Source organism: Columba livia, chromosome 5 (assembly GCF_036013475.1).
Source record: "Columba livia isolate bColLiv1 breed racing homer chromosome 5, bColLiv1.pat.W.v2, whole genome shotgun sequence".
NCBI classification, from domain to species: Eukaryota; Metazoa; Chordata; class Aves; order Columbiformes; family Columbidae; genus Columba; species Columba livia.
The window spans coordinates 43,153,283-43,178,250 of record NC_088606.1 but is presented as its reverse complement, the minus strand read 5'-3'; the positions used below and the strand labels follow the sequence as shown (position 1 = coordinate 43,178,250).

The 24,968-nt window shown below is 41.4% G+C and overlaps 1 protein-coding gene across 37 annotated transcripts in view; it reads right to left on the bottom strand.

The window, feature by feature from the left end:
- Positions 1-24,968, bottom strand: part of MADD (MAP kinase activating death domain) — a 74,265-nt gene that overhangs the window by 35,414 nt on the left and 13,883 nt on the right. For 6 of the 37 annotated variants that reach the window (XM_065065918.1, XM_065065939.1, XM_065065926.1 and 3 more), the window contains exons 3-22: positions 21,742-22,356; positions 18,732-19,035; positions 18,266-18,397; positions 16,895-17,008; positions 16,072-16,152; positions 14,242-14,298; positions 13,315-13,493; positions 12,482-12,717; positions 11,949-12,104; positions 10,861-10,962; positions 9,790-9,983; positions 8,855-9,183; positions 8,015-8,154; positions 6,656-6,757; positions 5,765-5,803; positions 4,680-4,739; positions 4,118-4,220; positions 2,907-3,093; positions 2,582-2,732; positions 239-445 (exon numbers count right to left, since the gene is read on the bottom strand). In XM_065065918.1, the coding sequence (XP_064921990.1) occupies positions 239-445; positions 2,582-2,732; positions 2,907-3,093; positions 4,118-4,220; positions 4,680-4,739; positions 5,765-5,803; positions 6,656-6,757; positions 8,015-8,154; positions 8,855-9,183; positions 9,790-9,983; positions 10,861-10,962; positions 11,949-12,104; positions 12,482-12,717; positions 13,315-13,493; positions 14,242-14,298; positions 16,072-16,152; positions 16,895-17,008; positions 18,266-18,397; positions 18,732-19,035; positions 21,742-22,356 (3,488 nt within the window). Of the gene's footprint in view, positions 1-238; positions 446-2,581; positions 2,733-2,906; positions 3,094-4,117; positions 4,221-4,679; positions 4,740-5,764; positions 5,804-6,655; positions 6,758-8,014; positions 8,155-8,854; positions 9,184-9,789; positions 9,984-10,860; positions 10,963-11,947; positions 12,105-12,481; positions 12,718-13,314; positions 13,494-14,241; positions 14,299-16,071; positions 16,153-16,894; positions 17,009-18,265; positions 18,398-18,731; positions 19,036-21,741; positions 22,357-24,968 lie in introns of all 37 variants that reach the window. The other 31 variants (XM_065065920.1, XM_065065929.1, XM_065065937.1 and 28 more) reach the window with 16 other exon arrangements.

The window sequence follows — 24,968 nt, the reverse complement described above, 5'->3', positions numbered from 1 at the left end:
GTCTAAAGCATAGTGAAGTTCAGAAACAATTAAGTTTAGAAAGCTTCTGGGAGAAAACTGCCCTGGATATGTAATCCAAGAGTAGAGTGAAAACACATATGATTGTTCCTTGTGATCCAAAGTGTAAATGAAGCATGTTACAGCAGCAATGTTGTGTGTCAAAATGGAGAAAATGCAAATAGAACCTAATGCTATAATAGAAACCCCTCCTGCACTTCACCTGCACCTCAATACACACCAATGGAAGCAATAAAATTTTCTTCCTTTAGACTCCTTGTGTCAAACTCCCTTGGTCCTTTGCCTGCAGGGCTCGGTGCCTTTGGCATCAGCTGAGGTACAGGCAGCTGCATCGCAGGTTTTGGGTCCACTCTTGGAGATGATGCAGGATCCTTGCCAACTGGAGTGATAGATCCATCCGTTGGGCTTCGTTTTCTTTTCTCTGGTTCTTTAAAGAAAAAAAAAAAAAAGAAAAGAGAAAAAAAAAAAAAAAAGCAAACATAAGGAAAAAGGAAATAAGAGCAGGAAGAGAAAGATGAGACAGATGGTCTCACCTAAATAATTAAGCCTGACACTGAAACAGCTCAGTCCCACATTTGTTCCCATAGGTCACCACGGCTTGCAGATAGTCTGACACACTGGTGGAAATAGTAGAGGAGAAAGCCAGAATGCTGTTTTAAGGATACTCAAATTATCTCCCTCCTGTATGTTTGAAACCTAGGAATCTTCTTTGACACAGTAACTGTAGTATCTCCTCTGCTGAGTTGTGCAAAATTAAACAACTCTGCCTAAACTACCAAGAATATTATTTCTAGCATATAAGCAAGCCCCTCTCACAATACAGAGATGACAAATACAATCATCTTTGATGGGTAACACTAAATTAAACTTCAGTTAAGGAAAAAAAAAAAATCAGCTATAGCTCTTCCATCATTCTCCGAGGCTTCCTATAACCATATATCCCCAAAGGCAGTATGGATTTTTCACTGTACCAAAACTCACGGTTCGAATTACAGCAAAACTTTCAGAACATAATAATTAAAATTAGGTTTTCTGTAAAGACCCTTCTGCAAACCTGCACAAACTGTTTCAATAGCTGATGAGGCTAATAGTCACAATTTCATATCCTAATATCTAAATTTGTCATACCAGCAGACCTTGTGGTATCTCTGTCCAGTAGATTAAAGATTCTGCTATAAGCAAAACCTTTCCATTTGGATAATAATTGAAAACAATCAACACCAAACATTCAACAGACTGAACACCTCCATGTTTCAGAGCAAAGGTGTTTTCCCAGTTCTTTGTAGGTCATTTCAGAAACCTCAATTTTTCAAGATGTGATGATCAGAACTGGAAGCACTACCTCAGCTCTGGCTCTTGTTAGTGACATGTCTGGAGACAATACAATAGCCGCACCCCAATCTATATTCCCAGCTTTACACAGTGCCCGCCACTCCAGCTTTTAGAGACACAGTAAACAGTGGGAAGTTCACACATAGCTGCCATTTTCAGAGACACTGCTTCCTAGGACATAGTTCCCAATGCTGCTATTATTGCAAACTGTCCTTGTTCCTAAACATAAGTCCTGAGTTTAGCCATATTAAAATAAGTTATTCACAATCATGCTTTATTAAGATTCAGTTTCCTCTAGACAAATAACTTATATGCATCATGTGCTGTTCAAATAGTATACAACATTTGCAAACTGAACAAAACAGAACGCTTTGGAAAAAGAAATACTGTCTATAAAACATTTCTAGAAATATCTGCACCAACCCTTTGAAAACATACTAAGTAGCTAAAATGTGACTATGAATCAAGATGTTATGCAATAGTGAGAGAAGTCCTTCAAAGATGTATCAAGGCTTTAAGAGCTTATGTAAAATTTTGTCTACTGTGACCACAATTAACTTACTGGGTAAACTCTATTTACCATCAAATTATGGCATCTGGCATTATGTTGGCAAGACTTCACTCTAACACCACTGAGTTTTACATCAGCCACTCTATAACTTTGCTTACAATCAGTGTCAGACTAAAAAGTTGACAATTACCAAGATTGGTCTAATTGCCCCCAGTCACGACTGCTATGCTACAACAGCCTTCCTCACCTTCCACAGCATTCTAACACAACTGGAAATGAACACCTGTAACCCACAGGGCATCTAAGCCAACTCCTAACACCTCTGAAGAAAAGCCACCCAGAACACCAACTATAAGGTGTTTAGCAGATGTTACCCCTCCGCTACTATGAAATACACAGCTTTTCATCATTTGAGATTACACCTGAGTCAGATATGAAGCAGAGAGGCAGCTTTTTTGTCATCTTTTGCTCTTTTTTCTTATGCATGCATTTTCTTATTTTGCATTAAGAATGAGATTTTAAGAAAAATCTGAAAAATAAAGAAGTGTTGTCAGACTTTCCAAGAGTACTTAGTGATTTCAGTAACAATGGTCCAGTTCTCACCTATTTTGAAAGTGTCGTAAAACCCCTGAAATATCAGAAGCCACAAAACAGCTACCTTCACAATAAGGATCTTGTCTGATTCACAAACACTGTATGCTCATGAAGGCTCTTCTTTACCTTTGTTGTAATAGTGAGTATGTGCTATCTCTAGCAGGCCAAAAACACTGGCCATGCCTCCCAGGCCAGCATTTGCATATGACTGCTCCAGGCTCAGCACGGTGCACTTCAGCAAGTCCAGCATACCTTTATAAACCTTGCGGCTGATCTCCTGCAACAAAAAGCCCATCAGTGTCACTGTGCCAGAAGTGAGATAGTAACTCAAGAACATAAACTCCAAAACTACTGTAACATCAGCTCCTAGGAGGCAATTTAACAAAAACTTTCTACAAACAGCCCCTCAGCAGACACCAGGTGTGAGGACCCTGCTGAGTTCAGCACTGACCACATCCTGTATGACATCCTGTCGAGCATCTTCTTCTGACTGGATCGTGCGATTCAGCTTGCTTAGTACAAAGACACGGAGCTGCTCACTCTCCAGCAGACGTCGGACTCTCTTCATGTTCAACCAGCCAACACCTTGCCCATCGAGAACATTGTGTACCACCTCCTTCAGGAATTGCTGGTTCTCACTGATGGATTTAAGAGGAAGCAGGCAAAAGTTAGCCCTCTGCTTACCTTGGCTTGCATAGGAAAAGAGATATGGCCAAGACACATGCAGAAATGCATTTCCTACCACAGGAAAGCTCAAATCTAGCCTGCTGCTAACATAACCACACACAGCCCAAGCTCTGTTCTGTCGATACAGTATCAAATATTTTATTTTCTTTTCCTATAATAAGCTGTAATCAGATTTTCCTCTAGTCCCTCTAGCTACCGCTCTACTTCTCACCTTCAAAGCACTCCTCAGAATCCACAGGAATCCTCTATGCCACAACCTTCTCTGACAGCAGCCTTGTCCGACCTGCAGGCTTTCCTCAAAAGAGGAAGCACAGCGCTACTAACAGCACTACTGCAGCAGCCTTGCCCTGTGCACTGCTTCAGTTTGTTTTGCCACAGGGGAGGGAATGGTAAGAAGAAGGGAAATCCTGCACAACATGCTGCATTTCCCCAGTCTGAACTGCAGTTATCGTTCTTGCTTGTCTCTCAGCCACAGCAGCTCAAAGGAAATTTCACACTACCCATGACTGCTCCATAGGAAGGGGAGGAGAAAGCGCAGGTCAGGTAATGTCTACTTGCACCACTCTGAGTCCCTTCCCAAGGCTGACAAAAGCATTCCACATGAATTCATGCAATCAAACTGCTTCATGTGACTGAGTTGATTCTCTGCATGCTGCATTAAAACTTGACTGGCTAGACCACCTTGTTCAGAACACACTCAATTACAAAGAATAAATATTGAGTAAAAGTAAGGACCTAGAATTTTTTGGATCTCAGACGAAAGAGGACACATTTTGGAGCACAGGAAAATATTCATCTGTGCTAATAACAGTAAGACCATCCATACTGAATATTCTTGGACAATAATATGTGCAAGCTTAAGGCCACAGAGAAGTACTATTTAGTCTTCAACAGCTAGACTTTCGATGAAACATTGGCCAAGTATGAGGCCACCCTAACAACACTTTATACTCAAAAAGTAATGAAAAATATTACCTGGAATTGCTAGTTCGTCCCTGAGGCGATGGAGACTCTCTCTTCACTGTTGGGCTGTGCTTAATGACCGAAGACTTTTGATCCACCAGGGCTCGTCTGTTTCCTAAAGAGGAGAGGAAGCAGGATGAGAGGAAGGGGTGGGAGGAAAACAGTCCAATCCCAGGACACTAACAAGCAATGCTAAGGTTGGCTAACACACCTACTCGGATTACAGGTAACAGACTTCAAACAAAATGGAAACTCCAAAAAAGCAGCAGCGTATATCATATTCTAGCATCACACATCGGCAGAAAACAGTAATGGGAGTAATGCAGAGAGAAAAAGAGAAGATGGTAATGGGAGCAGTAGGTGAAAGGCAGGAAAATTTTGGCTGCTCTGCATGCAGTTCCACAGCAAGAACCATCTTCAAATTAGTCACTATATGTAAAAGCATAATGCATTGGGGGTGACTAGTATAGATCATGTGGTACTGGTTACCCAGTGAGAAAGGTAGCCCAAAGGCAGGCACAGGGAATGCTGGAAATTGTTATATCATGCACAGCTCATGCTGTAGGGAACCCACCTTCATTGCTTACTGGGCCAGCTTCAGTAATAATCTCCATTATAGTATTAAACCCAAATACTGGGACACAAAATATACAATTAGTAGTATACTACAATATCTACACTCCCCACCATCAGCATCAAAAGAATCCAACTACCAGCTTCTTCCCAGCCCTCCCTCAAAACAAAACCCAAATGACGCTTAGAGCAGGAAGGATGCTTGAAAGCCCAAGACATCAAGGGCCAGGGTAATTAATCTCAGAGATAGTGCTTGACTTGAAATTTGGCATCGTGGAACTAATCAATGTATTGCATCTTCAAGGACATTACTGCACACGTCATATTTCAAGGGCACTATCAAAAATATCTGCATCACTGAGGAAAAAATATCAATGGATGTGCATGAAATAAAAATTAAAAAGGTAGATGGAAAGTGGTCAAACAGCAGCAATGAGATGGAGTCCCAGCATCATTTCCCATTACAGTTAGAAACACAGGGTACCACACACACTTGGTAAGAACAAGTTAATGCAGCAATTTTATACCTCTACAACGGAGACAAAAACATTTAAAAAACAGTGAAGTGCCCAGTGGGAATCCCAGTGAGCCAGCATGCACACATAAATGAACACAAACATACACACACACACTTGCACATGCATAAAACGGACTGAGCTACTCCACAGAAATCCCATCCTCATATCTGCATAGTAACATTAAAGACCCTACAACAGTCAAGAAAAGAACACCAAAGTGCAGAAGATGAGGTGCAAAGCATGAACGTGGAATGGCAAACCCCATCACTGTTTTCTTCCAATGCATGTAATCAGTCATTAAGTTTATTCATGGAAATAACCCTGACATGAAGCATGTTTCTTATCCAGTGCAACTGGACACGAAAATGTAATCAACTGGTAAAAGGTTGTCAAAAACAGCTGTGCAGAATCTCTGCTAGTGTTTTCACCATACCAGTCCTGTTCCTCCTCATTTTACACACAGGGAATGATTACTTGTCTCAAAAACAAAGTCCAAAGCAGAAACACAAAAACCAGCTTTTGGCCTTTGTTTCTACAAGGTCAAAGGTCAGCAAAACATCATACCAACCTTCATCCACATCCCTTCCCACTTCCAGATTAAAGTAATCTTTACCGATGAAAATGATGAGGAGGAAAAAATAAATGAAAAAAAATCAACATATTAAAAGCAGTAAGTTCTAATCAGCTAGAATAACTCCAAAGGTAAAATAAAACCTTCGCCCAGTTTAGCAACTGAAAAGGTCTCAACGCTAAAACACCGGCACATGCTCACTCCTCTGTTATTACATCTGGTACAAGGATGACCAGGCTGTCTAACTCCTCACAGTAACAGGGTCATTTCTCTAGTGCCCATTCAGACATGTTACTTAATGATACTGCGGACAAACAGGAGATGTTCCAAGGGAAAGATTGTGCACAGAAGTTAGGGACCAATCTTCACTCCGACTGAGCTGAAGTACGGTTATAATTTGATTTTGATCAGAAATTTTCTATTGAGTGAACTGAAAAGACTATAAGCACTTTTGAAACCCATGTAAACGGCATTCTCCATGGGAGGCTGGTATTATCCCCACTTACAAATGCAGCATCACTGCTCTAACAAGTTACCAAAGGCTAATCAGGAAGACAGTGGCAGTACAAAAGTAGGACCTACCTCTTGGTTCCCATTCTTTACTCTATGTACTCAAAAATAAAACAAAGTACAAAACAAAACCAACATTCATAGTGTATCCATTAACACAGGCTAGACTCAACAGTCTCCCACCCCAAGACAGCCCAGTTGTTGGGACGAAGTCTGACCAAGAAATATCAAAAGAATTTACTGTCTTGATACTTAAGAAAGGTACTACCCAAACTACCAAACTCCGTCAATCTCAGGATTCCTGTTAGGGGTAAGACTTCAGACTCTCCAGTCAGAAGAATTGTAAAGGTTGTAGAAGACAAAAGGAAAAACAGTTACCTTTCAGGCTGGGAAAGGGAGTGTTCTTGTCTCTCCCAACTTTGGTTGGTAGGGCTAAGTTGGACAGACTGAAGCTTGTGCTGTGGTTTCTGTACAAACTGCCTATGACAGAAGAAGAAAACAAATGCCTAATGTTCACTACACACACTTTCTAAACTTCCAGTAATTCACCTTCTTACTCAAGATGCTTAATGATGAAGCTCTTCTTTATTACCCAAAAGTCTCACAAGCATAACGTCATCCCATTTATATTGCAACCATATCTCTAATCAGATTATTTTAAATTGTACAGAATCATATTTTTTAGCTTTCATGTTACAATCATTGCTGTTGTATCTTTGAGTCTTAAATGTAACAGCAATATCCACCTGTCCTCCTTCACTTAGACAGGTAACCTCACGTCAGCTGTGTCTTCTAGTTTGATCCTCTTTTTAGGAGCAAATGAATGGTAGGGGTCACAAAAGAGAACAGGATGATGGAAGATCTCTACAAAATGTAATTCTGAAGTGAGGATTGTGCACTGGGCCTGTGAAACACTGTAAATCTGTCACAGAAGTATGGTCTTAAAAGAGAAGCTTTCCCTTCATTAGGAGAAAACAAAAGCTCTTCCTAGTACAGACAGATCTTAAGAACACAAGAACACATTGTCACCTGGTTAAGCCTGTAGAAAGCCTGAAAGCATCTCATGTAAATCAATGAGCTGATTAACACTTGAAGATGTCAATATAAAATGTCAGTGTACTATTTAAATTTGCTTTGGTTCTTTCTTTGAAGCCTTATTTCAGTAAAAATCACTTTACCAGAAACATCCAATATACTTTCCCTACTGCTGCAAACTTCATGCACTGCTCACCAGTGTAGTGCAAGACTCAACCGGCTGTATCTTCTTCCTCTCATTAAAAAACTCGAGATTACTTTCCCACATCTATAGATTTTATTGTTAAAATATAACTGAAAGTAAGTGAGCACAGTCAAGAAATTGAAGTTAGCACCTAAACACACAACATGGTAGCACGGAAGGCATACCACCGGTGAGATTTTTTTTGTATCAACCTCGTGAAATTGCACATTTTTTTTGTTTAAATGAAACAGAAAGAATTTCTGATCTGTGCCCTAAAGTGCCTTATAACTCAAAGGCTTAGCCACATAACTGAAGTCCTTCTTACTGAAAAACACACAAAGCAGTAGTTATCAGCACTGAAAGTTAAATAGGTCCTGTGGCTCCCAACATGAGTTCTGGACGGCTGGTAACTATTTGCCAACCAAGCCATTCTCTTGACTAGCCATCCCTCTACTTCATTGCTCTGAAAACTCTAACATAGTAAGTAAAACCAGTTTAATTAATTCATTAGTACATACTTGCAAAAGACATGATGCCCCCAAAACCTTCACTGCTGTTGTTGGACACAGTAGAGTTCGGGGAGCTGGCCCTGGAATCTGAATCTGCATCAGAATCATTGGCCAGTTTTAAACTGTTTGGACGGAGTAACTTCTGAGACCTTCAAAGAAATTAATTACAACTGTTATTACCTTTCCCACTTCCCGCCCCAAACAGACACGTTATATGACTGTGGAAGATCGATGCTGGTCTCATTCCTCATCAGTTTTCACCATGCTACCCCTACCCTTGTGGAAAAGTTGAAAAAGAAGAAGAGAAGAAAAAGAAAAGGAAGAGGAAAAAAGACAAACCAAAAAACCAAAGAAACAAAAACCGAAAAACCAGATAATTGAACTATCTTTGCATTGAGGCTTTTACTACCTTTCAGGGCACATTAAAAATTTGTCTGCAAAAGGGCATTGGTGGATTTGGAGGTGAACGGGTTCTGCTTTGACAGCAATAACAAGAAAACCCAATGTCATCAATCACTGTATTATCTTTCCCCCAAAACTGAAAGCTTTGAGAAAACAAACAAACCAAACAAAAAAACCCAACCAACCAACACCCCACCAGTACATTTCTAGGAAGAACTGATAATTCTGTTAGCTCCTACTGCTTAAATAAAAGCAAGGAACTGAGGGAGCTGAGCAAATGCTTTTACTCAAACCAGAAGGCTTTACAGAATTGTAATATTAAATGAAAGTGATCGATAATGCATTTCAGGTGCAAAAGACATTTGAATGAAGGAACATTAAAGTACAGGAGGCAGCTGGAAACCCCGATAGTGCTGTTCAGAAGGGCAGGAGACAAGGAGGACTTGCCTGCTTCCGTTGAGATTCTGGTTAAACCTTGGGGTGTAGCTCTCTTCCTGCTCATCATCTTCATCCTCCGTAGGAAAGCCATACTGTGGCTCAAAGTACGGGTTGTCATACTCTCGCTTCCTCACCGCCCCTTCTGAGGAGCTCATGCTGCCAGCTGCGCTGTCACTCTCACGACGATCCAAGCTTATCTTGGGAAAGCTTGGTTGCAGTGACAAGGAAGGGAGATTTGAAAATCCAGCAACCAGCTTCTCTTCCATTTCTGTTGAATCTGCTGACTCCTGTGGACCAGTCAAATCATTGATCTGTTCGCTAACTTGCGTTACATACAACTGAAGGGCAGGACAAGAACAATTATTTCAAACTGAGAAGTCTGCAGGGTCCTTGCTGTTTGTTACTGGGTCCCAACCCCATCCCCACTATCTGTGGCTCTAATCTAGGATTTTATATACGCTACAGGATTTGTGCACTGTTCTAGGGACTCACCCCTGTAAAACAGATCTTACTGGAAAGTGTTAGCTCAGAAGAATGGCTCTCCATTACCCCGTTTGGTGGTTATGCAAGCAACTCCCATTCTTCCTAAACGACCACAGATTCATGAGTTTCCCCACCCCACTCCCTGTTCCTCTAAGACATCAAGTTTTTCCTGACTCTGTAAAAGGAATTCCTGCAGTCACAACCTGGACCACTGGTCTCTGTTAATGCTGCATTTTTCAATGCATGGCAGCTTTTATGTAGAAGAATGCTCTGTCCCAGCATAAGAGGGTACCAGTAACCTCCACCTTGCTCAGAAAGTCCAGAAAGAACATACAATTTCATCTGTGCATGGTTTCACAGTCCTATTAGCTTTCGCCCTTCTCAGAAAGAACTACATGCATTGTCCCCTTCTTTATATCCTAACACGCTGATCTTGGGGCTGAACTCATCTCAGTACACACATGATTCACGCCATGGATGACAGTGCTGGGGCTGCTACTGGCTGTAGTACTGGAACTTGAACGAGGCTGGTTGTTCTCTTGGGAGTTTTCACTGTCCATGGCCTGTTCATCCAGATCCCCTGAATATTCTTGAAAATCATCAAATTCCACTTCACTAGCATCACCAAGGGCTGCGTGAGTCAGGGGGTCAACATCTGCAAATACATCATTTTGCATTAAAGAACACTGCCTTGCCCAGTCTTTTGCCCATCTAACTAAAGGCGCCCAGCAGACGGGACCGCTCATTAGCACAAACTTGCATAAAATTTTAGGTTGTAAAGGGCTTTTGGAGGCCATTTATTCCAACACTCTGCTCCGAGTAGGATAATTTCAAAACTAAAGCAGTTTGCCCAGGGCCTTGTCCCACTGAGTTTGGACGTCTCCAAGGCTTGACATTCTACTGTGATCATGAGAACCTGTTTAACTACACTAACCATGAAGATCTTTTCCTTATGTCCAAACAGAATTTTTTTTGTTGAAACTTATGATTATGACCTCTTGCCCTTGGGACATAGGACATGTGTTGGCATTCCTACATTTAGTTTACTGAAGAAAGTGAGAGTTTCCCACTCTCACAAGAGATGTTATTGCTGCAGCCTCCACATAAGCTACAGAGAAGGCATTCTCCTGTCCCCACAAGGGCAGAGCGACTCATTAAAGCCAGCACTGAGAACAAATCTGCAGAGGCAGGAGAAAGCTTGTGCTTTGCTGCCCATATTGTACAGTATTTACTGGCAGCAGCAGGTTGTTTCCGCTCTAGTGAGCCAGTTTTGTTCAGCAGCACCTATTTCTGGTCTTCCTCATCACAGTGTCCTTTGTAGGGCATTGTCTATAAGCGGAAGAAATGTCTTTTTTCAGCCTACCCCTGGATATTGAAGAAGGACATGGGGGACACTTTTACCCCAAAGCAAGGGTGCAATAGAACAATACTCTCATTCAGAGACTTAGAGGAGACATTGTTTTCACAGTGCAGATGAGTAGGGGAGAGGAACCTATATGGACCTTGTGAAAGTACAGATCAGAGTTACTTACTTGGGGTATCGCCATTAATGTCACATTTCATCATCTCACTGACAAAGTCACCAAGGGAGGAGTATGAGGAACTTGAGTCATCATAGTCGACACTGTCACTGCCACAACAGGTGAGAGAGAGAGATGAGTGGCAGCATAGGAGCAACAGCACGGATTGTTGTTTGAGTGTTGCGAATCAGCACTGTTTTTACGGGCCTCTTAAAAATCTCATAATACTACAGACTCTACAAACAAATTTCTGGCAAAAGTCAGAAATCAGCTTCATGAAAGGTCAGAGCAAATAAAATAACTCTGAGGTATGTCAAGAGACATATGGGAAGACATTTAAAGGCTCCCTGCAAAGTTCATAAGGTCAAGCATAAGTGAGCAGGGAGTAGTGTATTAACTCTCAGTGTGAGTGGGAATGTGCAGGACAACTTCAAGGGAACGGGAAATCACAAGTGAAAGCATTCCCACTAATGATAAGTCCCACTCTGTCAGGACTACTGGTGCTGCACAGAATGTAAAAAATGCGCAAGTCTAAGCCTGAAAGATCTCACAGGTTAGCAGAGAATGAAGGATAATAAAACTAGATCCGAAACTCTGGGAAATACGGCCAAAACTACTATAACAAAAAGAGTTTACTGCCATTTTACTGAATACACAAGGAGGTGTCAGGCAGTGGATAGTACCAACAAGCTTCGCATAGCTATGTGCACTGAGTAGAGATTTGGAAGAGTGGTAGGATGGGTGGGAGTACTTGTAGTACTGCAACAGAAATAACCAGAGAAAGAACGGTATGAAGTAAAAAAAGCATTAGGGTGGTAAGAAATAGCAAATATCAAGTGCCATATAGGTAGCAAAAGAAAACAGGAAAATTAAAATGGAGAATCACATTAAATGAAGGCTTAAGAAGACATTAGCAAAGCGTTAAGAGGTTGCTGTGATGAGCAATGAGACAGTTTACTTCGGTGTCAGTATTCTGCCCAGACAGAAGAAATGAAACAGTAGCCTGGCAAGCTAGAGGAAAAGGCTGCAAATGAGAAGTAGGAAAAGCCCAGCAATCTGCAGTAACTACCATGTGCCTGGGGTTATGCTCCCCACTAACCTGTCATCAGTGGGATCAGAGTCTGTTTCTTTCTCTACTGGGACATTCAGCGCTTCAGCCAGCTGAGAATTGCTATCATAAACACGATAGTGGATGGGCTGCAGCTGGTGAGCGTACCACTTCGGTTTGTCACCAATCAGGGCTGGGTCAAACATGTCTGCACAACAAAACAAGAACACAGTTAACTGAACTCATTTATTGGTGTAAAAAGCTTTGTTCAGAGTCAGCCTACCTCCTACTAAGTCTGGCACAAGGGAAGGGATAGTCTCAACTCCACGAAGCCTACAAGACTTCTTCTCCATAAGCAAACAAGACAGGAGTTGAAATAAATTGGAGGAGCTAGTGGCTAACAGCAGGTTTGGCTTGATAGAGAGACATAAGGACATACATAAAAATAGAAAAATGTTCCTTGAACCGGATTTCCCTCCCCAGCAGGAATAACATGGTGTAAAACTAAGTCCTTCCCTAGAATCCCTCTGCTTTTTAAGATCTTGCATTACACTCAACTGCAGAAAAGGCAAGGCCAAAACTTACTGTTATGAATTCTTTGGAAAGCATAGTTAGTAGGATTGAGTGACCATTCTCCAAAGTATTCTACTGCCTGTGTCCTGGAAAGCTTATCTGCAAAAGGTGTTTGCTTTGGTCTAGAGGCAAGAAAAGAATTTGCCTGGAAGGCCACCACTGGTCGTGGGAAGAGACGAAGAGTGCGAGTATGCATCTGGAAACCTTGCAAAACATTTGGTGAGTTGAAGAATCTCACCATAGCAACCCTAAAAAGAAACAGAGGACAATATATCAGATAAAAACACAGAACACAACAGAACAGAAAACAAACAGTCTTTAAAAGGTATGCCATATGCAATGTTTCAAACCTTTGAAGAACGGTAACCCAGTATAAAAACCTAAGTCTTCTTAGAAAACAGCTGTCTTTAAAAAAAATAAAATCAAAACGCAAGAAATCACTTTGTTTTAATTCACCATCTCAACACCAGGACCAACCCAATAAGAGACATCATTCTCATTTCCGCTAGTTAAGATGACAACCCAGTCTCCAGTCTATTTTGTAGTTCAAGGCTTGTGATTTAAGCTGAGGTTACAATAGCAGACTGACAAGTCCAGGTAAAGCGGATGACCTACAGGAAAACGCAAGCAAGAAAATACTCCCTCAAGATGCATACATGCTCATGCAGTTAATACATCTGAAATAAACACTGTCATCTCTGCTCTTTTTTCGCCATGATGTAAAGTGGATTCTGCAGTAGAACCTGGAAGATGCTGTTTCCAACACAGGACACACAGAAGCACCTGTGCTGCCTTCAGGTGCAGACTTTATGAAGACTCAACACTACCTTCCAGTTCAGCCTCACCTTGTAGCCACATCCACAGAGTCCACATCATTTCCATAGATCAGAGGGTTGAATTCTGTGGAGGGAGTAGATTGCAAATCATTCTGTGGTCTTCCCAGCAGCAGTGGCACCTCCTGCCCCTCGTGGAACTTCTCTAGATTAAGAATGGGCTGAGTATTCAGACTCATGCTGGCCAGTGCCTAACAAAGGACAACATGATGCACACATTCAGCAAGACAAGTTATTCAAGGAACAAGAGAGATCAGAGCTACCCTGCCCTCTAGGCAATCGCAACAACTATGCATGCTCCATTAGTTTGTCTTAAACCATCTCCTATGCTGAATAAACAAATACCTCCAGGCCCTCCTTTACGTGGGTTGTCAAAATGATCTCCTCAATGCTGAAACAGTCCTGGAGCCAGCCAAGAAGCAGCACAAAAGTCCACTTTGCTAGATCATTCATGACATGAAAACAGACAGTCCAAACTGGACCACAAGTAGTATGGCATTGTGTACAACTTATTGTAGAGTTATTCCCATATGTAATTTGGATACATCTTGGGATCTAGAGGCCTTGAAACTTGGCTGTTCAACCACTGAGTTTGATATCCCAGGACAATGTGGAGACACGTTTGCTCAGACATCTGCCTGTAACCCTGCAAAGCTCCACTTCCAATCTGAATGGGGTCTTCACCTCTCCATAAAGCAAAAATCCCCTTCAACCCTCATAACATTTTCAAGGCTACGCACTGGAGCGGCACAAGTGGTAGATCAGTCCTGGACACCCAGACCTAACCTAAATCTTCCTCATTTCTCCCATTTGCCCACTGCATATTCATCTTTTTATTTAAAAAATAAATAAATAAATATACAAAACAAAACAAAAACCAAAATTCCAAAGGAAAAGGGTAAAATGGAAAATTGAAGGGAAAACAATAAAATAAAGAACCTTGTTGTCAGGAGTGAGCAGCTGTTTCTGAGTGATTGCAGTCATGCTAACCAGACACTGGAGGCAAGATGGAAGATCATATGATAACACCAGCAGCCCATCAGAGCCAAGACGAACACATGACCACAGAGAAACAGATGGAAGGAAAAAAATATCTATTACTACCAAATATCACAAATGAGAGGAAATAAAAGGGACCAGAAAATAGGCACATCTTGGGAAAGAGGTATAACTGCCCCACCCCCAAACATTCACATCTGGCCACTTTGGAAAGTGGAAAGGCTGCTGCTCTTATTGATGCAGCTAAAAACTTTTTACTGCAGCTTAAAAGCAGACATATTGAATTTTATTCATTGACACTAAGACCCAAAGGCACACAAAAGTGACAGCCTTAGTGATGTGAGTCACAATTTAGTCTTCTCTACTTTGTACGGCAACCAATAGCGCTCCTTCTCCTTTGCCAACAGTCAGTTCTTAATGATAATGCCTACAGGAATACATAGGGCTATAACCTGAATTTGGGTGAAGGCTCTGAGAATTTTAAATACATCTTCAAGAAAACTGCAGTTTGTTCTTCTGATATCCAATTTTGCCCTAGTGAGAGAGATTTGCTGAATAGTGCCTGAAATTGCAAGGGGGTGAGGCAGAAGTGGGGGGAAGGTGGATCTAACAAAACTCCAAGCAACACATTGCTTCCATCTGTGCTGGCAGCAGGTACCGGGGTATCATAGAGGTTACACACTTTGCTCTCCTGGTCTACAAGGAGAGAGAAAGAGCAGAACTCATCACATTAGTAACACACTTTACCTTTAGATACTGCATGCAGCATGCATAAGGAAAACAGAAATAAAGAGATAAAACCTGCTTGACACGATCAGCCAGGATGACCCAAGCTGATTAATGGCTTAGCAGGACCTGAGAGGAGAGACTGAGACCTCACACACAGATCTGTGAATGGAGGGGGAACAAAGATGATCATAGCTTGATGGATCAAGTCAGAGTTTAAAGCCCACATGGCAAATGTAAAGGAGGAATCTGGAACTTTCTGCACCAACTGGAAACAAGTTTAGCCCCAAAAAACAGTAAAAACCAAACCATCTGTTGTGTCCAAATGCATTTCAACTTATCCCTCACCTGGCTAAGAAATTAACTGCAGTTATAACCTCAGTGCCCACTCACTTTTCCAAATCAACTCTCTCCATTAAGACAGAAAAGCAGCAACTGGATACCTACCACTTAACATCTGTACCAACTGACACTGCTTTTGAAGCTCAATATGCTGTTACATTATAACATGGGGGATGTTCTAACTGGCCAGCTGTATGAAAGAGGCATCTTAAACAGGCTGTCAGAAAATTCCTAGTCCTGTGCTTCCCCTACAAATGACAAAGGTGGAAGCAGCAGAGACAGCAAAAGATTAAACAGGTAACAAAAATTACAGTGAAGTCCTCTGGAGAAAACTACGGAGAGATGTGAAACAGAATTTAGCTTAGTCAGGAGAAAACAATGTTAGAAAGTAATACAGCTTAGGGAGCTCAAAAGAAGACACCCCTATAATGTTTAATCAGCCATCCTATTGATTAGCCCACCTCCACATGCAGAGTAGACCTCTCCATGACTGACCAAGGGGCACTTTCTTGCACAGGAGTATTCTAGTACTCTGATATGTTTTCACATCCATCTGATGTGTCAGGATACACACCTGCTTACAACACATTTTGCTTTACATTTGCTGACTTGCATTCTTGTCCAGTACAGCAGAAGAGCTGCGCAAGATTGCTTCTGCTAAGTTCTACTGAATCCAAGTCCTTTCCCCAAAGTGCTTCTTACCTGTTTCAGATGCTTTTTCAGCTCTGAAGCTTCTGGTTCTGGCAGTGCTGGCAAAGATTCTGCATTTGTGGGAACAATCACCTGGAATTAAAGCACAGCAACAGACTAAAAAATCCCCAGCTGTAATCATTTCTAAAACAAAAACTCCAGAATCTCCACAACTGCAGAGACCAAAGCATAAAAGCCATAAAGTAAAATAATTAATTAAAAACAAACAAAAAATCGACCACAACAAAACCCACAACCCCCAGGCACAGACATCTGCATCAATACTTTGATTTTCACTCCTTTATGGTTGTTATTGTTTACAATATCACAAGCAACAGAGGAGTTACTTTATTATCTACCACAAAAAAGAGAAGCATGAGTGAACCCACACTCATCCTTTGGAATTTCCATCAGGTAGAAGCTGTTATACATATTTCCCTTGAAACAGCCTTGCTCATGCCCCAGTGGGAAGCGGGATACACAGTCCCATTTGAATCATGACAAGCAATGCTGCCAGAAGGCTCTTATCAGACTAAGCGTTTCTTAGGTTAGGCTATAAGAGACAGGTCACAATTACTCAAGAAGACAGCTTTATCATTTGTTTGTGGATTTATCTTCCAACCATATAGCAAGATGGATTAACTGGAAAAGAAAGCCTTATGAGCAAAAGAAATGGGGACCTTGAGACATGACAAGGAGCAGAATCCTAAAGTTGAAGGCAGGAGTGGCAAAGGCAGACTGAGGCTGGGCATTCTTAAATTCTCAGTGGGTATGTTGATGGAAGTGCACAGTTCCCTGGAAACAAAGCCACCACGTCCTTATGGGCACCACTTACCCTATTGGTATCCAGGTCAATTAGCCATACATCATCAGGCATTTTAAAATCCAGTTTGTAAAGGAAGAAACTTGCTGGAACACCAATGATATAAGGTGTAGGGGCTAGAAGCAACTGAGAGAAAGAGGGACTTTAATAAGGACAAGATCTGCATTTGATATCACCATGTTCTTCCCAAACATTTATTTACTGAATGTAGTATGTTTGTAGCAGCGGAGACAACACGGAAGCCATTGATAAATATATAATTAATTCCATACAGTAGAAATATTAGAAAAAAAAACAAAAAGGAAGAAGAAGAATAAAAGCTCCTGCTCATAGCGCTTCAATTTTCATTTAGACGAAAATAAATTTCCACCTCCTGTGCCCCCCTCCCTGTCCCCAGGGATGTAATTTACATGGCTGATGACTCTTTGGAAAAAAACGTAGCTAATCTAACAGCTTGCCACATCTATCATGGACCAAGAAAAAAAATGTTCAGAGTAAGAGCCTAACAAGAGAAGCAGCAAGTCACACTCAGCCCAGACTGAGTCTGTGCCATTGTAAATATGGCTTTACCCTTGCAAAGGCTTTACCTTTACTCTTGTAATGGTAATTTGGTTTCAAAATAATAACATCTCCAGGAAGCGGAAGAAATGGACACAATTTTTCAAATTTATGTGAAAAACCTATGGGGAAATTCAGGTTGTTTCTGATAAGGGCATCAGCAAAGTGAGAAGGTTTAAATCAGTGAGGCATGTAGCAGCTTGAGACCAGTTGCTCTGGAAGCTAATTTATCCTTTAAATCTAGAAGAGTTGGTCACCTCCAAGGGGCAGTACAAGAACAAACCTGTAGCATCAGTTGTAGGATAGCACTGAAATAGTAAGATGACCTAAATTCTATCTTTCCAGGCAAAATAATGAGCTTCTGCAGAGAGCTGACTATTGGTAAAACCCAGGTTCCCAGCTGACATAACACTTTATTTTTCTGAGAAGAATAAATTGCAGTAAACACTTTCTAAAATCTGAATCAAGAGCCCTCAAGCATCCTTAAGTATTACTCTGGACCCTTCTCAACAAACCTTAATACTCGATTGGGGGGAAGAGGGTTAAATTGTGGATCTATGGCCTTTCAGTCCATTGCTTGTGACCTACTGTGAACTACTGCTTTGAATCATGCTGTTCATTAAGCATGCTTTGACGATATCCTAAATAAGCGCTGTTACCTACACTTTAAATCGTTAGTGGCGCTCAAAGAACATTTTTTGCAAGGCAGACTTTGCTACAATCCCTGAGAAAACAGCAGGGAATGAAACAAGCACTACACCTATATAAGCTTCAGACATCACAGGAACGTCCTTTGCAAAAGACCAATAAAGGAAAAATCTGTACCTGTTCTGCAGAGGCCATGCAGGTGGGAAGCAGAGGGATCACTGGGAACATGTACTCTAGCGGGTAGATCATAGCCACAAAGGCCATCACAGACATTGAGAGCGCATTATAATCTCGGGACTGCAATACAACCTGCAACCAAAGAAAATCACATTAGCACTGCAGCAACCATCCACTTCTAATACTACCCCTCAGGGGTACACAAAGATAACAGCCTGTAGGCCTCTGATTTGAGAGCTGTGAACTCATAACCCTCCATTAATCTGTCTGAAAACAAGCTTCAGGTGCTTGAGTGAGAGCAAAACTGTTCCAAACAGGAACCTCAGAAGGAGATATTCCCTCCCCCATAGACAAACTGACTCCAGGCAGTGCAGGAGACAGCTGTTCTAAGCATCCAGCCTACCCTGGTTCTGAAGAGGGCAGAGCTTCCTATGTGCCTGTCAAAGATCAACCCTTCCCTTCATACCTTGTGCTCCAGAAGGATGCAGGTCAGCACCTGTAGGCAAGCATCCACTCCCAACAACTCCAAAGGCAGATGTAGTGGAAAATCCACCAAGGTGAAGCGGGATGGATCGGGAAGGGCAAAGGTCAAAGCCGGCTGCAACTCGTGTGGCAAGACTTCCACATCCACCCTCTTCTGACCAGCGACAGGCATCGGCGAGCGGAGCAGCCGGTAGATCCAGGCCTCGATCTCCCGCAGGTCGTGTAGCAACACACTAGACTTTTCTTCCACCAGGAGGGAGCCTGTGAAAATCCGCCACATTGTATCCCTGCACAGAGAGAACAACACGGTTAATACTCCAGGAGCTTCAGTTCACAGCCATTCCACAAGGCTCTTGCAGGGACAGGGCAGATCCACTGAGAGTTCAAGGATGCAGCTGACAAGCATTTGGTCACACAGAGGAATGGAAGGCAGGGATTTAAGCTTACTGAAACAAGCGCTGTGGGGAAGTATAAACCTTTCTGTGGCAGGAATCACCACAAGTATGTGTCTAGTAGGAATCAACACAAGTACATCACTTCCATCCGGGAGTTCATTCATTCATCTAAAAAGGGTTCTAGTTCAGTCCAGATCTCTGAAGATCTCTCATCACCCTGGTGCTTGAAATTCAGCATGCACATAGGATGCTCTTGTATCTCAACCAGAACTGTGGCACACAGATTCACTGTAGGATTCTGCTTCCAGCAGTCCTACAAATCTTTGCAAGAACAGGAACTAAACCCGAGATAATAGAAATATGTCACATCAAGATCTCCCAGATGTTTTGGCACGATAAAATAACCTTTTTCATCCTATTTTAAATTGCACTGTATCATTCTTATGAGCTGAATAACCCAGAATGGATGCATTTCAGCTGAGAATATAAATTCCTGAAAGCTGTCTAGAAAGCATTTAGGTACCTTAGCAAAATAAGCAGCAATTTTTCCATGCCCCAAGCTAGCGATATGCAAACTTGTAGCTCACAGACAGGCTGGCCAAAATGCATGTACAGTATTGCCCGGGGCCTTCAGAGCTACAAAACTTGAAACTGGGTCTGACAAGGGAAGTAAAGTGGCTTTTTCACTTTAGCAGTGAAGCCTGCAAACCTGCTGTAGCCATTCTGCAAAAAACTTCAGCCTGATAAATATCTTCAGTTATTGTAATAGATCCCTTAGAATGGTATGTGTTCAGATTAGAGGTTTTACCTCACGGTTCACAATTTAGAAAAAAAAAAAAAAAAAAAGGAAGACGAAGGAAGACGAAGGAAAAAGAAAATAAGATGATGACACTGGAGGCTTTATAAAGGAAGAAAAATTAAGGAAATTTAAGGGGTCAAAAGAGGGGCAATTTGAGATTATGCTGAGTGATATACATGTCAGGAACCACGGTGCTTCTTATCCTCCACTCTTCCTTCAGCCTCTTGTAATGCACAGGGCATTAGATTGTTAACAGGCAGGCTCAACCTTTTACAAGCTGTAAGGATTCAGTTTCACCTTTATTCTGCCACCACTTCAAAACTACTCTACTTTTCCAGGTCACAGCTTGCAAATCACACGGTAATTCAAACCTGCTGCTTTACTTCTCCCAGAGATGTACGCTCAGCTTTCCTTCTCTCGCCTTCCTCACCTGTCACTCAGTTCTTCTCTTTAAGAATTATGTCCAACAAGAGCAAATTCTTTGAATACCACATGCCATTCAAACACTGGAATATTTTAGCACCACTTTCAAAAAACAGATGAGCTCACAGAGTTGACAAAACCCATGAAATTTAGCTTTCTTCTGCCTCAGTAATTATCAGACTAAACCAAGTGGTAAAATAAGCTCCCTTGATACATACATTCAGTGGATGGGGTGGGAAGGGAGAAGTTTCGTTCTGGCAGAATCATATTTTCCCCAACAGTCAGTGGGTTCAGGTCATAAGCCCAGGATACTCTCCTAGAACAATTCCAGGGCAGTAGCCCAGTAGGCCACTGCTCTGTGAACAGGAGAGATTTCCCCTTTCATGCAAAATGTAACGAGCTTATAAAGATCAAAATTAGAGATGTCCTGTCATTTTTTGCTTTTGACAAGTTTAATTTGCAGTGTACCAAGCTACTTAACTCATATTATGAGCTACCTCACAGCCCCGTCCATCTTATTATTGAGATAATTCCCTCCTTCTCCAGAGACTCATTTTATATTTTCACTTTTCAGTGAGCATATTGGAAAGGAAAATATCATCCTGGAATGTAGGTGTCAGGCACAATAGCACAGATACACATCCATGACCGATATACATACATAAAAGTATTGTTCTTTCTGTACCCTACAGTGCAACAGCTTTTGCTACATACCCAACATTACAACAGTAGATATGTAAGATTACTACATTACATTAAAAATACACCAAGTTCCTGTTAATTTGCTGTTACCAACCCCCATTCCCATATGCTTCCTAGACAACTCCTTTGTTTTCTACCTCTCCTCCCTCTCCCCTTCAAATATTGTACTTTGATCTCTTTCAGCCGTTCCTGCTTCTCTAGTCTTTTCTCTCCCACGCTGAAGTTCAGATTGTTTCATAAGCTCGTTAAGCACACTTTCATCATCTCCCTCTTGCCCCAAGTGGAAACACTCTGTTATTTCTTGGCTGTTTCTAATTTGCCAGAGAATCAGTCCTGACGCACGCTGCCATGGAGCTTATCCACCAAAGGAACGGTAACAGCATCTGTGCTCAGCTTCAGAAAAGATCATGCTCAGTCAGTGGTGCTAGGATAGTGCCTCCTTAGGTGTATAAAACATGAAAATCAGGTTACAGAATCAGACAGAGAAGTTTTAAAGAAATCACCACAATTTTTTTTTGCCTACTGTGATCCTGGGTTTAAACAGCAAAAAGATCTACCATTGGTGTTTATCTGTTTCTGCAAGCACACCTGCAGCCACAATCTGCCATGCAGACAACTGCAGCCCTGGACACAAACTACGGGAGAAAAAAGTTTTCTCTTTCCCTTCAACATACCTCTGCACCCCACGAGGAATCCCCAACTTCTTGCCCAACAATCTCTCACTACAGCAGTCCACAAGTCTCTTGAGGGTGTACAGACATTCACGAAAGGTGGAAAAGAAGGGATAATGACTAAGGATGCACAGAGAAGTCAGAGTGCTGTTCCGGGAGCGATGGCTGCCTTTGGCCAGACGTTTAGTGCGCGGTGACCGGTTCACATCTGGGGTTGACTCTGTACTTGGAGCCTGCAGCGAAGAACCGCTCTCCGAACTCTCGGTGCCCACTTCCTCTTGGGGTGCAGATGCATCCCCAGATTTGGAGGTTTTCTGTCCTTCCCGAGCTCGATGCCCCCCTGTGCCTTCTCCCTTCTCCTTGGGTACTCGCTTCTGGAAGGAGCGGTAGAAGTTGACACAGATTCCATAGCGAATGACACCTGTATCCTTGTCCGTGAGCGTGAAGACAAAGGAAGTGTCGTCACGGAAGCTCATACGTTTTTGCCGCACACTCAGGCACCCTTCTGGCTGGCAGAAGAACACAACATCAGGGGGCAGAGGGAAGTCCACATGGTCTTCTAGAGGGTAACGTCGCAGCAGTTCAGGAGTCTGAGCAACACTATCACTACTTGGCTGCCTACAAAAAAAGCAAATGAAAAAAACATATATAGTTGACTAATGAAAACAAAAATCTTTGGTATCTCCCCAGTAACGTGTCAGGAACCTGTGGGCTCAGCGTCATCTTTGGTTGTTCTCTCTCCTACTATCCAGGGAAAGTGCATCTTCTCAGTCACTAGCCACAATGCTCAACCACTAGCACAAGGCCACAATTGCAGAAAGGCTAAACAAAAAATTCTATACCATCATTATGAAGGCCCAAGAAGAGCCTGTTCAAATCTGACTGAGAAAAGGACTTTCAGGAGTATGTTTTTCCTAGAAAAACAGCCTATTGTCATGTTTCTCTGTCTATGATTTCTAAAATGAATTTAACCACACAGATCTCTGGGCAACACTTGGGTAAGAAATACACCATCCCTTTCCAAATATACAGTCAGATGAAAAACCCCCGCATTTCAGCCATTTATGAACAAGATGAAAAATTAAATGAGAAAATCCCAAGGAATTTCCTAGAAAGTAATTCAGATAAATGGTGGAATGATATGGAACTCATCCTGTAAAATTTTCATTTAAAAATTATAGCAACAATAGTTATATATATTTGTGTGTTTGATTATTAAGATGGATTTGAAGTGTAAGTTACTATAAAAGCTGTGTAGTAACATGCAGACATATTTAACACTGTAGCTCACCAACCTTTGTACCACAAATCACTAACAAAACACAAAGACAAAAAGGCAATACTGTTTATCCATAATTTTCCACCAGAATAAGAGATTATTTCAAGGTATTAACTATTTTCCTACCACTCCTTTTCATGAAAGTTACCAAATAACTACCAGAGGAATAGTATGAGATCCACACAGCGAAGGAAGAAAATACATCCCAGAACAAGCTCTCTTTGATTTGACCCCTTTGCTATGAAGTCTGATCTCCTATCATTTTCTAAAGTAATTAGTATTTAGTATCATGTTTACTAAATGGGATGCAGGAGACTTGGCTCCACCAACACTCTCCTATGGGATGTTATACAAGACACTTTCTCTTCTTGATACTTTAGATCTGCCCATTTCAAAACACAAATGACACTCGCTTTTCTCTTAGTGAGAGGTGAGAAAACCCAAACAAGTACTAATAGAATGCTTGTCATTTACAAAAGAAAATCACTGGTGTAAATAGCTCTGCTGACTAATTCTCCCAAACTAATATGTTATTAAAGAAAAAGTAAAAATGCTTTCGTAATAAAGCATGAATTAGTAACAAAATTTATAGTACCCTGTACAGTTAAGTACTGAAACACTGTACAAAAATAAAAAAGAAACCCTAAAAAGCTTTTATGTATTAGTGGACACGACTAATGCATCATCTACTGAAGAAGAAATGTCAAATAATTCTGGTACTGTTTAGAGAGTCTATTTGGCAGTAAATGGTTTAAAAGAATGTCATCAAAGTACCAGTGAATATATCATCGGTTCAACCCTCTGCAGTACTATCAGCTACAGATAGAAAGGCAGAGTCTTCTGAGACATTTAGAAAATTTGCATTTAATAAAAGGGAATACTTCCAAAAGGCATTGCTGTTTGTGCTCGGTGGATAATACATGCAGTGCTAAAGGCCACATGGAGCTTCTAAGGACTTGGCAGTAGAAGCTGCTCCAGTCAGCTCCATCTCTTATCACGGGCATTCACTGAAGTCCCTAATGAGACAACAGACCTCTGAGCATCAGCAATGCAGCTACCGCTGCCCAGTAAATAGCAAGAGAACTGTAGGAGTCCAGAAGTTCCGCTAGCAAATTAAGTGAGAACGTCAGACACTATAAGTATCACTGGAGGAGGTAGTTAACATTTCTTCCCTCTTCTTGTCCTAGTCAGTGCCAAACATTTGGAAAACTTGGTTATATTTTTCTAAAGACAATAAGAAGTAATTAAGCTATTATTCTGTCCATAAAATACAACAATAAAAATAGTTATTACTTAGGTTTATGTAATTTCTTCCTCTTAGCCTACTTAAATACGGCACTCAAAGTACTCTGAGAAGAAAATGGGAGGTAAAGCAACAGGCTGATGCACATAAACCACTGATATTTAGAAATGGAAGTAAAATACACTTTGGAATACACCCACTAAATACACTGGCAGAAAGTTACTGCATAAACTTTGAACAGAATAAAGAAAAATAACATTTACTGAGTACATGTCTATTTGACAAACAGAAGAAATATCAACCCCACATTTCATATACGCTTTAAGTAAATATGCATAACATTTTATCTATTGATCATTAATAAGACTTCAAAAAAAAAAGCATTCATGCCATTCCTATGAGGATAAATGAGTATTAGAGGGCGAAACAGCCAAGGAAGGCAAGTTCTAGATTATTTTTTGAAAACTGAGTTTACAGACTATACTTCAAAAGCTAGAAAAGTAACCCCAACCTAGTATTTTACTTGCATGTGGCTTTCAGCGTTTTCAGTTTGTAAGTCCCTCTATCCCAGTGCCAGTAGAAAAAAAGAAGTTCAGATACACAGGCTACCAGGGAGTCACCTATAAACAGGCCACTCTTAGTCACCCTTTGCAGACCCTTGAAATGAAGTGTAAAGACCATAAATTAAAAACCTTTGGCTGCACTAGT